At 37.9% G+C, this 15,400-nt stretch overlaps 1 protein-coding gene across 1 annotated transcript in view; it reads right to left on the bottom strand.

The window, feature by feature from the left end:
* Positions 1-14,739, bottom strand: part of USH2A (usherin) — a 372,326-nt gene extending 357,587 nt beyond the window's left edge. Inside the window, exons 1-2 of the mRNA XM_059467734.1 lie at positions 14,255-14,739; positions 8,925-9,090 (exon numbers count right to left, since the gene is read on the bottom strand). Of these exons, the coding sequence (XP_059323717.1) occupies positions 8,925-9,090; positions 14,255-14,739 (651 nt within the window). The remainder of the gene's footprint in view (positions 1-8,924; positions 9,091-14,254) is intronic.
* Positions 14,740-15,400: the final 661 nt, after the last annotated feature.

The raw sequence follows: 15,400 nt of genomic DNA, 5'->3' as shown, positions 1-15,400 counted from the left end.
ATGACAAAATATATAAAACAAAACATATCTGTCTTTAAAATCTACAGCCCAAGATGTTTGAACCTGAATGTCAGGAATAACACAGATCATACCACTGAAAAAGTGTTGCTATGCCTTAAAGAAAGCTCAAATTTTGATAAAGAAAATGAGCTGACTGTATTAAAACATACTCCAGAACCTGGTATTCTAGCCCTTTTCATTAAAAAAAAAAAAAAAAAGAAAAAAAAAACCAAAAAAGAGTACCTTCAGATTCAATGGAAGATCAGAAAAGAAGCAGAAACCAAAAAACCCCTCTGACCTATTTTCAGTTAACCCTACACAGAGAAAAGAACAATGCAGAAATTATAGACATGATGCATGAAGAGGGCTTGGATCATTTCTTCTGAGATCCATAAAATCAAGTCTGTACTGGCTGAATTGGTTGGAAAAGCACATGGGTTAATACTGTACACTAGAAAAGGCAACATGACTTTTGTGGAAGGAAATCAAGATCCAATTTGAATTCTTTGAAGTAAAGATGCGTGTGGATAAGAACTGACCAATATAACATACTGGCTTTCTAAGAAGGTTTCAAACTTTAAAACTTGGAAGAGATTAAATGGTCACATTTCACACGGACAGTAGTTTATCACTACCTGCAACAATCTCTGCTACCTAACATTTTGTACAGGCTTGAAAAGTGGTTAGCAAGGTGAAAAAAAGATGGAGTGAATACATGCAGATAATAGAAATCAAAGCTTACTTCAAAGGTGCAAAGGATCTCAAAATTGTTAAGGAACAGGCAGCAAAGTAGCAGACTAAATGTCTTGTTGACCACAAGGTAGCAGACAAGAAAAATATTCTTGTCCATGTAAACACAACACTAAATTCTGAACAGTCACTGCTACAAGTGGTCTTAGAGTTACTATAGAGAGTCCCTCACCAATGAGCAAAAAAAGGAACATTCCTCATAGGGAAATAAATTTTTTCAAAGCCCACAAAACTTTATTGCTTAGAAATTTGTGGTGCAAAGTGTCTGGGATAACAAGTGGAGTTCTGTCCCTTGCATCCTTCATTAACCCCAAAAGTTTCTGAAAATATCAGTGAGGATGAACAAAATGCAGTGGCTTCAATATAAGGAGAAATCTCACTTATGAATGATTTTAACACGTGATAAAGTTCTATAATCAAAATATCAAAAAGCATAAGAATGATAAATAAAAAGAAACTGGCAAAAGAAATCAGCAAAAAAAGAAGTTGGCAGACAGCAGATTTAAAATAAAGAACAATTTCATACAGCCATAATGCCATATGAGGAACTCATTGCCACAAGAGTTCATTGCCAAAATATAAATTATATATATTTTTATCTATTATATATATTAATAATTATAATAAATTATTATTATAAACAATAATTTATTATAAATAAATATAAATAATTATTAAATATTATAATTATTATAATAATTATAATTATAAATATGACACATATTCCAATTTGTAAATTAAAAGAAAAATAATTCGACTATTAAACTAAAAACAGGTCAGTTAGTGACTATTCAAGACAGTACAGCTTCAGAACTTCCAAACCCACTGATTTTCAGAAAATAAGTCAATGATATGTCTAAAACAAAGTTGTTCCTACTAATGTAGTCTTCTTTCATACTCCAAGACAGGCTATCTAGACAGCCATCAAACAGAGTCCTTAAATTATGCAAAAATTACAGCATCACTGAGCTAAGGCACTAGAATGAGACACATGGACAAGAGGAGTTCCTCTTCATCTTCCATCCCAGATCCTTTTAATTTCCACACAACCTGGTAAGTTGTTCAGAGCTAGGAAATATTTTTTGCTTCCAGAAGAAAATGATACATGTGAAATCTTACAAGATTCCCCCTCTGGACTGCCACCAGCACACACAGATTTTGTGTTGTACAAGATCTGCACATGTAATTTATGTCACCCTCCATTTGTTGCACACACAGATGTTAACGCAAGATGTAAGACAGAGTTCACACATAAATAATGGAGGTAGCACAAAGGACAACCTGAAAGTTTCACCTTCCATTTCTTGATCAGACTACTGATTTAAATCTGTCTTTAAGCTACAAAAACCTGAACCAAAGGTAGAAATTACTTCTAAAAATAAATAAACACCCAAAACAAACAAACAAACCCAAAAACAAACACAAACCCACAAAAACAAAAGCTCTTCTATTTGGCTGTAGCCATGAAGTTTTTAGATTCGTAAAAAAAAGTTTCAAGTACCTTGTGAAAACATTTACATAAAATCTTGTACAGCATAAAGCAGAAAGGACAATTGTTCGGTATCTGTGATCCATCTTTACCAGCAAGGATGCTGCAATCAGTTGCCTGTTTTCTGCTCACACACTGTGCAGCCAAGAACTACCTGCTGGAGGATCTTCTGCCCACATTGCAAATGGTGTGCTCTAAATGGTGATAATCCACTGTACAACTTCAAGCTTGGTCTCCTCAAAAAGGAATCAAATGGAAGAATCTCAATAGTAAAGTAAGACTCAAAGTAGGTAGAAGGCAAACCTGGATCAACAAGAACTCTTTCCATACACAAAAGTGACAATGTGGATGCACCCAGCAAGTCTCCTCTTAGTGCAGTGTACCAACAGCTATAAAAAACACAAGGAGACACTTTCAAACTCTTATGGTTTCTCCCCATGCAATTCAAGGGCACACAAAAGTACCTGAGACCTACAGGACAGTAGGTTCTGAGACTGGGGGAAAAATAAGAAGGCAAATCTTTCTTAATGGAGTGTTTTCATTATTAAAAATACAATTTAATTGGCTGCAATTTATTTTTATATAAGGAAAGAAACTTCTTGCAAAGCAAATTGGAGATTGATGCTTTTCAAATCTTGAAACTCTCTAGACAAATAAGGCATAGCCTCTGTAAAACATTCAATACCACTTCCTCTCAGTACTGGCCACACAAAGGCTTAATTCCATTCCTACCATATATAACAGAGTCTGGGCAGATTTCAGTGGTATTTGCAACTGCAATTACAGAATAAATTTGCAATTTCCAGAAGCGGAATCGAGATGGCATTGACAAAACCTGTATTTTTGGCGTTCTCTGAAATTAAAATCTTAGCCCAGGCAAAGTTCCTTGCCTTGTGTTCCGAGGCAGCTGTTAGACTGCAAATTTAAATCTGCAAATATATTCAAACTCATACTCAGGCAAGAAAATAAGCAGTTTAAGAGACAGTGTGAGCAGAATCAATCATCTGGGAAATACGCTGCTTTCTCAAGAAGCTGAAGTTACAGCAGAGCTTTCAAATGTACACAGTCAGCATGGTAATACCCACAGAGCACGAGGAGAAGAGGCAAGAACCATAGTAGGACCTCTGGATGCAGGAAAAACCAAAGAAGTTTTACTGCTATCAAAGAACACAGAGGCTGCATGTCCAGCAGCAGTACCTGAATGGCCTACAACAGTAGCAGAATAGATGCTGAAGCAGCTCCATGCTCATTGTGTCTGTGAACAGCTCTTTAAACACACACTCAAATACATGACAGACTGTAATGTGTGTTTTATTTCCACTGTCTGGCAGGAGCAGAGCATGAGCCATATGGAGAGACTGCATCCTCACAAATATTTTCAACACACAATTGCAATTAATAGACAAGAAGCTCCCAAATGCAGAATTAATGCAAACTCTCAACTCCCTTCTTGGACCTGACAAACTACTCTTAATAGATAGTAAGTGATGACTTCAAAGAGGAGATCAAAGCAGTTTGTTAAATCAAAATGCTTTCTTGTTTTCTTGTGTCCTTATTAAAATTAGGGACCATACAGTTTAGAATACCCTGTATTTACTAAGACATACATAGGGAGTGTATAGAATAAATATTTGCCTCCCTGCTTTTAAGTCTCAGGTTCTTTGCTTATAAAATAAACTGTAAAGTATTCAAAAACTTGTGCAGAAAATAAAAGGATTTTACAAATTGGAAAGGACAAGTTTTCTCTTGATAGTCAAACAGTTATGATGTAAAGCGGTCTCATTAAATCATAAGTACTTTAACCTTTTCTTGAAAGAACTGGAAGATTTAAAGATTTATAAAGAAATTTTGCCTAAACTAGGAAATGACTCATATTTGACATGTATTGAAATGATAATGCTGATTTCAATAGGCACTCTAAGAGCATTTTCCTCCCAGGAGAGTAATTCAGTCACGGTTACCTCTCTGCATTTAGATTTTAAACTTACTTTCCAAAGCTTTTAATGTGCTATAGTCTGCCAAAACATGGCAGAGTTACATAGATATGATCAGGCAAAATAAAGGCTAGCAAAAAGACCATTTTTATAATTTCAGACACTAAATATAAAACAAAAACATCAATCTGACAAGTTCTCAAAGAATCTCCTCGTTTCAGCAGCCTCGTCTGTATCTGCAAATTCATGTTTAAACTCCGCTCTTCTTAATTGGTTAAATAAATTCAAAAGTATCAAAGGGAAAGTAAAAGACTCTTAACACTGAAACTGAAAAATAAAATACACAATGGTGCTGCTGTTAGTAAGTGTAATAAATCTGATACTGGTTTCACTTTGTAGAGATAATATGGTACACAACTGACCTTAATTATGCTCAATTTTTTAATTCTTTAGAAGTTAAGATTTTAAGATGCCAATTTTTCTAATGTTTCACTTCAGTGCATATCAGATTCTTTTAAGTTACGGCTATATATATCTTTTACTCCAGTTTGTACCTTCAGAGTTTTTGCTAACATACACCTAAAACTATATCCCTAAAAACATAATTAAATCAAGATCAAACACACAGTAGGAACCTAAAACTTTCAGAAGCCTGAAAGACTTGATCCTCACCAACTGGAAACAACTAGAACAGTAGAAAATTTTGTAGAGGAGTTTCAAGTTCACTACTTTGCCCTTTGTAATAGCAATTTTATTCCAAGCCACTTCCCTCAGTCTTTTTGGTCATGCCATTCTTCCTGTACAACATCTTACTGTCTCCTTTCTGATTATGTCTATTACCAGCTGCTATGATAGGAATTCTTAGTATTTCTGCTAAGATCATTAACAAAAATAAAACACAAGGCTGGCCCAAAGACTAATTCTCAAATAATTCAATTGGTTTTGTGCCTGCCCCCTCCCCAGGATTATCAGCAAGTTCCTCTGAGCAGTATCTATTGCAATCCTTCCCATGAGCATTCCCTTTGACCCTACAACTTCTCATAGGTTGTCACATCAATGCTAAACTCAACTCCAGATAGACGAAATCTGACACATTTACTTTGCCTGAAAATCAGCTTTCTCATCAAAAAAAAAGCTAAGAGGCTAGACAGTGATGAGCTATCTATAGGAAATCCACACTGCATTTTATCCCATTTTTCATTTAGCTCCACATCTTCATCTATTTCTTCAAAGATCTTTTCTAAATCCTCATACGGCACTGTGTCAAGACCAAGACATAATGCGTCAGCATTACCAAGATCCTTTTTCCTTCCTCTGTGGCTGGGGTGGAGGTAAATTTTTTCACAACACCCCATGCTGCATTTCAAATCTAGGGGTAAAACAGCATTGATAACACATCAGTATTTTAGTTGTTGCCAAAGAGAGCTTGCCCAATGTCAAGCCCTTCTCTTTTCCCAGTTGAACTCCTCATCCCACCTCAGCAGTAAGCCAGGGCTGGAACAAGAAACTGGGCAGGGGGATAGCTAGGACAAAAATATATTTCTTACTCTATAGCCTCACGCTCAGCAATAAAAACTAGGGTAGAAGAAGAAATGTGAGGAGATAGGAATTTTACTTCCAAGATGGCCTGCTGCTAAGAAATTGGTTGGGCAGCGGTCTGCTTGTGGGAGGTGGGGAGTGATTGCCTTTATATCATTTGCTCCTCTCCCAGTCCCTTTCTTTAATGAGTTTTTTTAACTTTTGCTATTTCTGTTGTCTCCCCTGTTCCACTGGCAGGGGTGAGGAGGGCCCAGGTGCTTGGCTGCTGGTTGGCATCAACATGACACCTTTCCCAAACAGAAGCATTATAGCTCCATCTCTGACTGGTAGCTTTGCATAGAATGTCTCTTTGTCAAAGGATTTTGTGTGCCAGTTCTTCCAGAATTTCTGGACAAAGACCATCTGTTTGCAGCAGCATGCACACAATCAGCTTGCATATTCATGTTTCTACTCTTTATGATCACTTTTGTTTCCATACATTAATTCGACTACCCTGATTGGTTTTGCTCTGTGACTCCTGAAAACAGAACCAAGGTATTTATTTATTCTGGGGACCTTACTCAAATCATCCTTAATCTCAAGCACACTCTTGACTGTACTCAGGTCATGCCTTCTTACACAAAAAAAATTGTAAGAATTTTTTACCATTTGACAGTCTAATTAATATCAACCACTTTCTAGTTTTACTTCTATCCTACACAGCATTCTCTGTGAAGCCACGTCCCCATTCCCCAGTTCTCACACACTTTGCCCTCTCTAACTGCCGGGGTATTTATTCACACAGACAAGCCTGGGCAGTACATAACCATATTTTTTTCCTTTAAGGGCAAAAATTTCTCTTAATTCTATTTTATCAATTTTAAAAAACTTCCAAGCTTTTTTTCCATTCAATCTCCAGACTCCAAAATTTACCTTGTTTCATAAAAATAGTTGTATGTGTTTGTTCTCTTTGAAACCCAAAAGTGTTCCTAGAGAACCAAAGAACTGTTTATTCTTCTGTTTCATCTGACTCTAGTTATGAATGCTCAACATTATTCTTGAGACCTACACCTCTGATAACGCCCTCATTACTTAACAAAGCTGGTATATCCAGACTTTCTGCTTCAGCAACTACTCAATGAAGAAACTCTTCATGCAGAACACACAGGAATGTTTGGGCCCTGCTCCTGTTAGCAGAACTTAAATTTTCCAGCCATAAACTGGAAAATAAGTCTCTGCAATGACACAGTTCTTAGCAGTAGTTCCCTCTAACAGATTACATATCTATATACAAACCCAAGGATTTAAATTCCTAGATTACCTCAGTAGAATTAATTTACTAGCCTTCTCTTCCCTTAGAATTATTTTATTCCAAAGAAATTATTTTCAGTCTCTGCTATCCTTTCTTCTTTGCTTCCCTCTTATCATTTAATTACTATTCGGTGCTATTCCACCATTTAGCTTTAATTTTTATCATTCCTGAATAGGCATATGCTCTTACACCTGAATTCCAAACATATCTGCCATCCCACCATGATTTTTCTCTCTCTAAATTCAGTTTCACATCTGTAACCAATACTTCACACTCCTTTGTCATGGTGTCTGTTGCCTAGCATCTGGGTGTAGGAGACACAGACACTTCCAGCTGGAAGTTACTTCGCATATTTTTGTATGGTCTTGCTCGTGTTGTCATTGTCCATTATGAGAAAAAAAAAGAAAAAATGCTTTTGGCCTCCTGCTAAAAAACAAACAAACAAACCAACCTTTGCCTAAAGTTTGACAGCCAGGCCAAGGGCTAAATGGATCAGGCTGCAGCCACTATCATCTTTAATGGCAAGCTGCATCCTACAATAGCACCAAGCACAGGAAGGCTCTACCCGAGCTCGGAAACTTTGAAAAGGCATTAAGCCTGCAGTTTCTTTAAGGGTCTAGAAGCTATATTTCTTTTCTCCTGCTATGAATTGAACAACTATCTACAGAGAAACAAAGGACCAAATTCCACAGGGTGCTTCACATTCCTTTGTAATGCAGTTCAAGATCTGTGTGTGTATTTAACCAGCCCTTTCACTTTCACTTGGCTGGGCCAGGCTTTAGCAGCTTCTGAGGTACAAAATGCGGCTGACAGCAACAGCAGTAATATAGCACCCTTGGAGTGCTTGAAGTGTAAAGTTCATTAGTTCTACCTTAAGGTCACTCTTTTAATCCAACAGCCAAAATCTTATTCACACTACCATGCTGTTAGCCTGGAAAAAAGAAAACTGCAAAAAAATCAAGATGTCAGCTTAGATACTTCTTACAAGTGACAAGATCAGCACTACAAATCCAAATCACAGTCAATACCTTTTAGCAAGTTTCAAGAAAGCAGCAAAACTATTCTTGATTGTGCTGTACACCAAATGAAATTTAATAGAACGGATAAAGAAAATGAAGGAAGGAAAAGATAAACATTTCAATACCCAATAATTGTGCTTTATAATTATTAGTTGAACTTGGCTCACAAATAGAATTTACTAAGGTGTCTGTTGGGAATTACAAGACATGCAAATAATTGAATTTTAATTTCTTCTGTGTTTGTTTACTGATTTTTGTACATACAGTTTAAATTTTAACAAACTCCATTTTGCTTTATCCTCGGTGGATATTTGTACACTTATTAAAAAGTTATGTCAACAGAAGACTTTTAGAACACAGGGATTGTGCTCTAACAACTCTGAATCATATTTCTAAAATAAGAGGTAATAGCTCTGTAACTTACTAGCTTGACTGATTCAACATAAACTCACATTTGCTCATGTGCACTTTTACTTGCTTAAGAAGTTTTTAAAATTAAATGGAACAGAACTCCATAAGGTAAGTACATTAGTATGTATACATGAGAATGGCATTCCCTTCTATAGGAAATAATCTGAGACCCAAGACTAATCAGTAATGTTACATATAAGTATCTAAAATATTAATACAAGGTCTTCTTCACCTCACTTACTCATGTTTTTAAAGGTGAGATTTTTTGGTTTTGTACAGTCTGCTTGTTCAAAAGAATCGGCACAGCATTTCTTTCCAGTCCTAAATTAGCAATTGCCTCAAAAGGAGCTTCCAAATTAAGATCCTTAGCTACGAGACTCAAGAGTTATCATTTACATCCCCCAATTTATTCTTTTATATTTATACAGTTATACTACTCACACAAAAATGTTGTATTTCAACAAATATTAAATCATTTTTATTTTACTTACCTGCACACTAAGATGAATCCATTTCTTCACAAGAATTCTCCCCAGTGTCATTACTTTTATTGGTGGCTGCAAACCATTTACTGTGCGATAATAAAACATGGTCTCTTTCTCAGAGATTGTGAGTTTGAACACAGTCTGCCCATCAACAGCCTTTTCTACCACACACCTTGGGAAATAACCAAGAAAAACAACATAAGGTCAGAGGCACACACATATACACATCCTTGCCAAGGTGCTATCCTGTAAAATGATGCTAACCAGAATGTATTAAAATAAACATTAAAAATACAGCTCTTGAGAAGATGTTCAGTGACAGTGAAAGTCACAAGATGTACTAAGTGTAAAAGAACTTTAGCAAAGATATTTTCTGTCTCAATCTGTGAGGGTTTTGGGCTGTGTTGGGGTTTTGGTTGGTTGTTTTTTGTGTTTTGCTTTGTTTATTGAGTGCTGGCAGCCCCAGCTCATTGGGGATGAAAGAGAGGTCCAGTTTGACTCCTCTCTTAAAGGTTCCATGACAGAAACCACAGTGGCTGTGCAAGTCTCTGCCCCACCTTTCATACAAAGCTGTGCAACTTAGTACATCCCGTGGAGGCACTTCCATTTTCCTTAGTCTAACAAGGCAAACACAATATAACCACAAAAAGCAGTACAAATAAAATGCTTTGTTATTAAGTCTTCCATCTTTCCACCCAATCTGCATAGGTAAGGCAACCCTAACACCAGCTTACACTACACTATCCCCTTTGCAGTGTCTTTCTTTAACCTAAGAAACTAGAGCAAGGCAATGAGGATATCCAGACACTTATTAGGAATTTTTTTCCCCACAAAGAAGTCACATCAATAGCAAATACAATAATGTCATATAAGGTACAGAGAATACAATCCATAGCAAATTATTTTGCATTTCAAGCTGCTGAAATGTTTTTGCCAATCCAATAACCACGATGTCAAGAGTCCTGAGAAAGCACAGGCTCCATATGCTTGTGTAAAAACTTTATATTTTATTAAAGCAATCATAAATACAAAAAAAATTATAAAGTTTTATGCTTCCCGCTTGAGCTGATTGAAAAACACATTTCTCAATGTACTGACCCATGAAAAGTCAAATATTTTAACAGTTACATCAGACTAAATTAGTGCATTAAGTCACAAGAGGGAAGCATATAAAATTTTTATGAGCTTAGTATTTACTTACCCATATCTCAGAGAAAAAAAAATGAAACCAGAGAACCCTTACCTACTGATGTCTTCATCTACTCTGCATTTATAAAAGAAAACTATCCAAAAGGCTGTTCCTTGATACTGCCACTAGTCACTAATTCACCTTTAAATCCTAGGAAAAATTAATTCCTCCTGTTACTATTCTAGCCTGCTGGAATGTTGTCAATGAAACACCTTGCAAAATGAAGACTTCTGTTTTCCCAACCTTACTAAAACCATGCTTCTTAATAAATTGTCCACTGGTCTTTTCAATATTTTGTTTGCTTGTAAACATGCTAGTTTTGTTAGATAATAAATGTGAAGGAAGGCTCAGCTAAGTAGCAAAATATTTAGGAACTGGATTTACCCAGTTCCTGGATAAACAATAATTGGATAATCCAGGGTTTTGTTTATTTTACTTATCTAAAACAAACATCCCCACATTGTTTTTATCCCCAAAGGTGTCATGACTTTAAGAAGGGAAGCGACCTTGATGTACATCACTTTGAAAACTGAAAGAACAAATGTGAATTGTGACTTACTAGTAAAAGAGGAAAATCGAGAGGGAAAAGAGAAGAGAGGGAAGGAAAAAGAAAAAAGAAAAAAATCCAAACTAGTTCTATCATAGGTGAAATAGTAAGAGGCATTACTTCTGACTCTGAGCTTGATTTTCCATTTCAGCCATGATTACAGAGAGAAGCCACTTTTCTTTGTGAAGTCTTCAACTTCTGGTAACCTGCAGTCCCACAGAGCCAATACCTGACTACATACATCTCAGTGGTGGGGTTGGAGGGAATAAAAAGCCAATAACACAAATCCACTAAGTCAGCTTTCAAAGAGAAAAATATTCTAGAGAATCTAACATGGCTGCACTGGCGCTGCCCACACATCAACTGGAGTAAATGGGAACACCTGCACTGGTTCAAAATCAGATGCCCCTTTCAGTCTAATTCCTAACATGAAACATCTGAATTGATAATAAGTAGTACCATATGGTTTTAGTCCCTTAGATAAATAAAGTTTAAATCATCTATGTGCTACTCACTTCACAATCAGGCCATTCCTGCTGATCCTTTTGCTTGTACAAGATCTCAGCTCACTTCTTGACACCACCAATATCTTCTGGGCATCTGAACTTGCTCCAGCTCACACTACATTGATACAAGCTGCCTGTAATGGTTACTCACATATGCAAAGTTTGTACCCATATTCTTGTCCCATTCCATTGTGAAGGGCTATCATCATGCACAGTTTCCTACACTGTGGTAATGCTTACCTACAGGCTACACACGGGCTTACTGAAGGCAATTGTATTAACTGATGAGTACACACAGCAAGAGAGGAAGCATGAGGCTAGAATGCAACTCAGGGGCAAGAGCTCTGACCACTTACTGCCTAAAGGGAAAGAAAATTTAAAGACTGGAGTACAAATGTCAATGCTTTCTCACTCTTGATTTTCTTCAATATGTCCAATATGCAGTGACTTAAAAGCATGCCTACAAATATCTCTACTAAACATCTTAGAAGAACATCAGGGCTTCAAATAAATCTGTAACATGACCTGATTCTCCACTCTCTGTGTCAAAGTGTATTGTCTCCTAGATTCACATAAGAAAACTTGGTATATGAAACTGACAAAGAAAATTCTTGGTGTCTCTGCTTATGTGCAATCTTTAAAGGGCCTTCAGACTTGGATCCTCACATCACTCTCTCATTTCAGCCAGCACAGTAACTTCTCACAAAAATCCCGCTATTCTCCTACACGGGTACATGCCTAACAGAATGTCACAGGATGTAATGGGATACTGTACAGCAACACTCCTAGCTTCTTTCCTAAGCACACACTCTCACAGACAGACCATACAAAATTCAGCACAAAAGCACATTAGTATGGCATGTCCAAAACACAGGGGTCTGCTGTACTTGATGTAAGAGCACTTTGCCAGAAAAAAAAACCACCTTGTTAAACTTTCAATCATTCTTCTGGCAAAATGAGCAGCTCGTTCTGGCTGATCTTCCTAATGCTTTGTGGGAAAACAAAGATTTGTTAGAATGCATCCCACTTCTGTGAGGCTCCTCTGCTGTGATAATGGGGTTTAAAAGGTCTCACAAATGACATGTAACAGGGACAATTCCCCACCAGGGACTTCAAAATGTAGGACATCCAGTAAGTCAAACTTCATCTGCCAACCTGAAGGACTCACTAAAGCAATATAAGAAAAGGGAAAGCATCTTAGTCTGCTGGTAATTATTCTCTTTTGTAAGATGCCTTCTGAGTCAAGCTTCAATGGCTATTCATGCGCAACAACTGCTCCACCGCAACTGGAGTTCAGTTTTCCTTTCATGAAAAGAGAAAAATTAACACAATTCTTTCTGTGTCAATAAACAAAAGCACCTGGACAGTGGCATATCATCCTGACCACTGGAATAACTGCTGTCCATCTTCAGTTTTCAGGACTGGGCTTTACCATTGTCTTTCTTACATGTTGAACAGCAGCAAATCTCACAAGGCATAAGAATGAAGTGATCTATTACAAAAATTGAATAAAAACATTTAAATTTTAAAGCGATCTATAAAACCCGCTGAACAGGAATATGTACACTGTGTAGTTATTAACACAGCAGCAATTGGAAGGTAATCTTTTGCACTAGTCCATGGCTTATCAGTCATCACTAGAGTATGGTTTCTTCACAGCACTTAATCATTTGAAACTAAGGACATAACATTTCATTGTTTTAGGCTCCATGCATCAAAGCCTATCCCATTGACAAAAGACTTTCACAGATCTCACTCACATTGCTGCAACAGCTTGCTTGGAAATTAGCAGGAGATGCTTCTGCTTCAAGTTAGGCATGTGCTTTGATGAAGGAGACTCCGATGAGCCCACACGTGTGTGGACAGGAATTCATGGCATGGGAACACACCAGAAATGGACTCTCTGACATTCAAGATTCAACCATTATATAGAAAACTACAGACCAAAGCTCCAGGGATGCCTGTATACATACCACCAGCTGAAATTATTTAACTTCAGCTCAGAAGTCCCTTTTGCTCTGCAGATTTCATTTATTTCCACTCCATAACCACAAATTCTACAGTTAGGTCAAGTTTTTTAAGGTAATTATTACTGCATAAAACATACTATAACTTTACATTATCATTTTCAATATTTCTATTTTTTCTGATGACTTTGCTACCCTTAGACAAGTGACAATTTCACATCAGCATGCAAAATAAGTATCAAGAAAACCTCAACAAAGCAGATCACTAGCTACATTCTAAGAATACATTCTAAAATCATTCGTGGCATGTTATCCAAAGGAACAAACTACACTCTTTGTGCTTTATGTTAAAGAGACCTACACAATGAAGGTATGAAAGAGTAGGAGGCTCTGCAGTTTGTGCTAGATGACTGAACTTTTTTTGCAGGATCTGAGATGCATTTTTCAAAAAGCAGGTTTTTCATTATAGTAAGGCCCAGTCAAGCTGAAAGGTCACTTTTAACAGCAGTATTTCCTGAAAATGCAACATGTAAGCAAACAGGAGAGGGAACATGTTTGGCCACCACTATTTTGTGAGCACCTAGTGAAATTTCACTAGCAGTTTAAATAGTGGAATCACTTGTTCAAGCATCAACGCAGTTTGCCAGCCAGACAATGTTCTCCAGATCCTCCAAGAACACTACGACCTCTTTTCTATATTTTGGTGGCTTTCCATGTTTGTTTGTAAGACAAACTTGCGTTGGAGAACTCTTAACATCTTAGATAATTTTTTTTCCATCATGAAAGCAGCAACCGCACAACCCTGTGACAATGTAATTTTCTAGCAGCTTTTAGAAGGAATGTGAATAGGAAACACAAATTTCTCTTTTTGAGAAAAGACATGCACATTATGTACGAATAGTTACAAACACTGAAAGCCATTGGACAATGATCTGAGTCAATGCCATGAAACTGAAGCCAATTGTCTTGACATCTGGGAAGACCCCAACCTAAATATGGCTCTGTAAACGTCACAGTTTCCCACCACGCCTTTTAAAAGTTTAAAGAGCTTGCTAATAATGACTGTGACTGCAATGATCAATTTTTTTAAGAGCACCAGGAAAGTAAACACCTTCAATACTACTTACATTACACCTTCTTGCTCAGGTTTCAACCATACAGTTAACGTAAATGAAGCTCCAAGCCTTGGAAGACGGGGAGTAGAGAAGCAATCCTTGTGATTATGAAAAATAAAACTGGAAGCATTGCTGGAGGACCCTGGATGCAAGTCCCTCTTGTCCTCTGTTATACAGGTACCAAGGCCTTCTGAAAGAAGTGGTTTGTAGGACGAAGGTGATGACCTATATGGGCATTCCTGAACACAAAACTTCTGAGTGCAGGATATAATACTTTGAACAGCTACTGAGCTATGACAAAAAGTACTTCGGTCTGGCAGCCCACAAGTGGCTTGAGTTGGCACGATTGACACATTCTTGAAAGCTCCCACATTTTCAAGCCTAGGGAAATGTCCCTGAGAGCTGACCAACACAAAGGAGTCATAATAAGTTAAGATTAATGTTTCAATAGCATGAAACAAGAAACGACATCTCAAGGAAAGAGCCCGGCAATTCATGTTTACAAAAAAGCTCCTCCTGATTAAAGCAAACGTAAATAAATAATGATGTCCATGTCGGTAGCAATGTCCTCAGGTGCTGTGCTTTAAGAGTTTATGTAGCATTTCATCCTCAAAACGCCCATGCAAGGACCCAGTCACAAGGGACATCTAACGTCTTCTGGCCAGCGAACCACACGTGGGGATCTGCAAACCACAGAAAACAGACACAGTCCGTAGGAGAAACCTGCTCTTTTGCACCAACACAGGTGATGCCCGGCAAGGGATTTCAAGGGTTCGAATGTTTCCTCCAGACTCCAGCCAGCAGGCCCACCTGCACACCCGTGCCGGTCAGGGCCCAGACACTGCTCCGAGCCAAGGCCATGGGATTAGGCCGGCCAAGGGTGCGCAGGCTCATGGCCGAGCGGAGTTTATCCCGGATCTGTCGCGTCACCTGGCTTTGTGTGTCACAGCAAGGAATACGGGACACGGCAGCAAACCGGGACACGCAACTTGGGCTTCTCAAAGTCTGTGCTTTGGGTTTCGGGCGAGTTGGCCGGACCTCACGCCTACAGCCCCGCGGCGCTTACCTGGGCCTCGCACGGCTCGCTGGCAGCTGCCGTCCCCCCGCGCCATTCCCGAGGGACACCCCGGGGAGCCAGGAGCGCTGTTCCTACCGTCC

The sequence above is a fragment of the Ammospiza nelsoni genome, chromosome 3 (genome assembly GCF_027579445.1).
Source record: "Ammospiza nelsoni isolate bAmmNel1 chromosome 3, bAmmNel1.pri, whole genome shotgun sequence".
Classification (NCBI taxonomy): Eukaryota; Metazoa; Chordata; class Aves; order Passeriformes; family Passerellidae; genus Ammospiza; species Ammospiza nelsoni.
The sequence above is the reverse complement of the archived record's forward strand: the minus strand, read 5'-3'. Positions and strand labels throughout refer to the sequence as shown.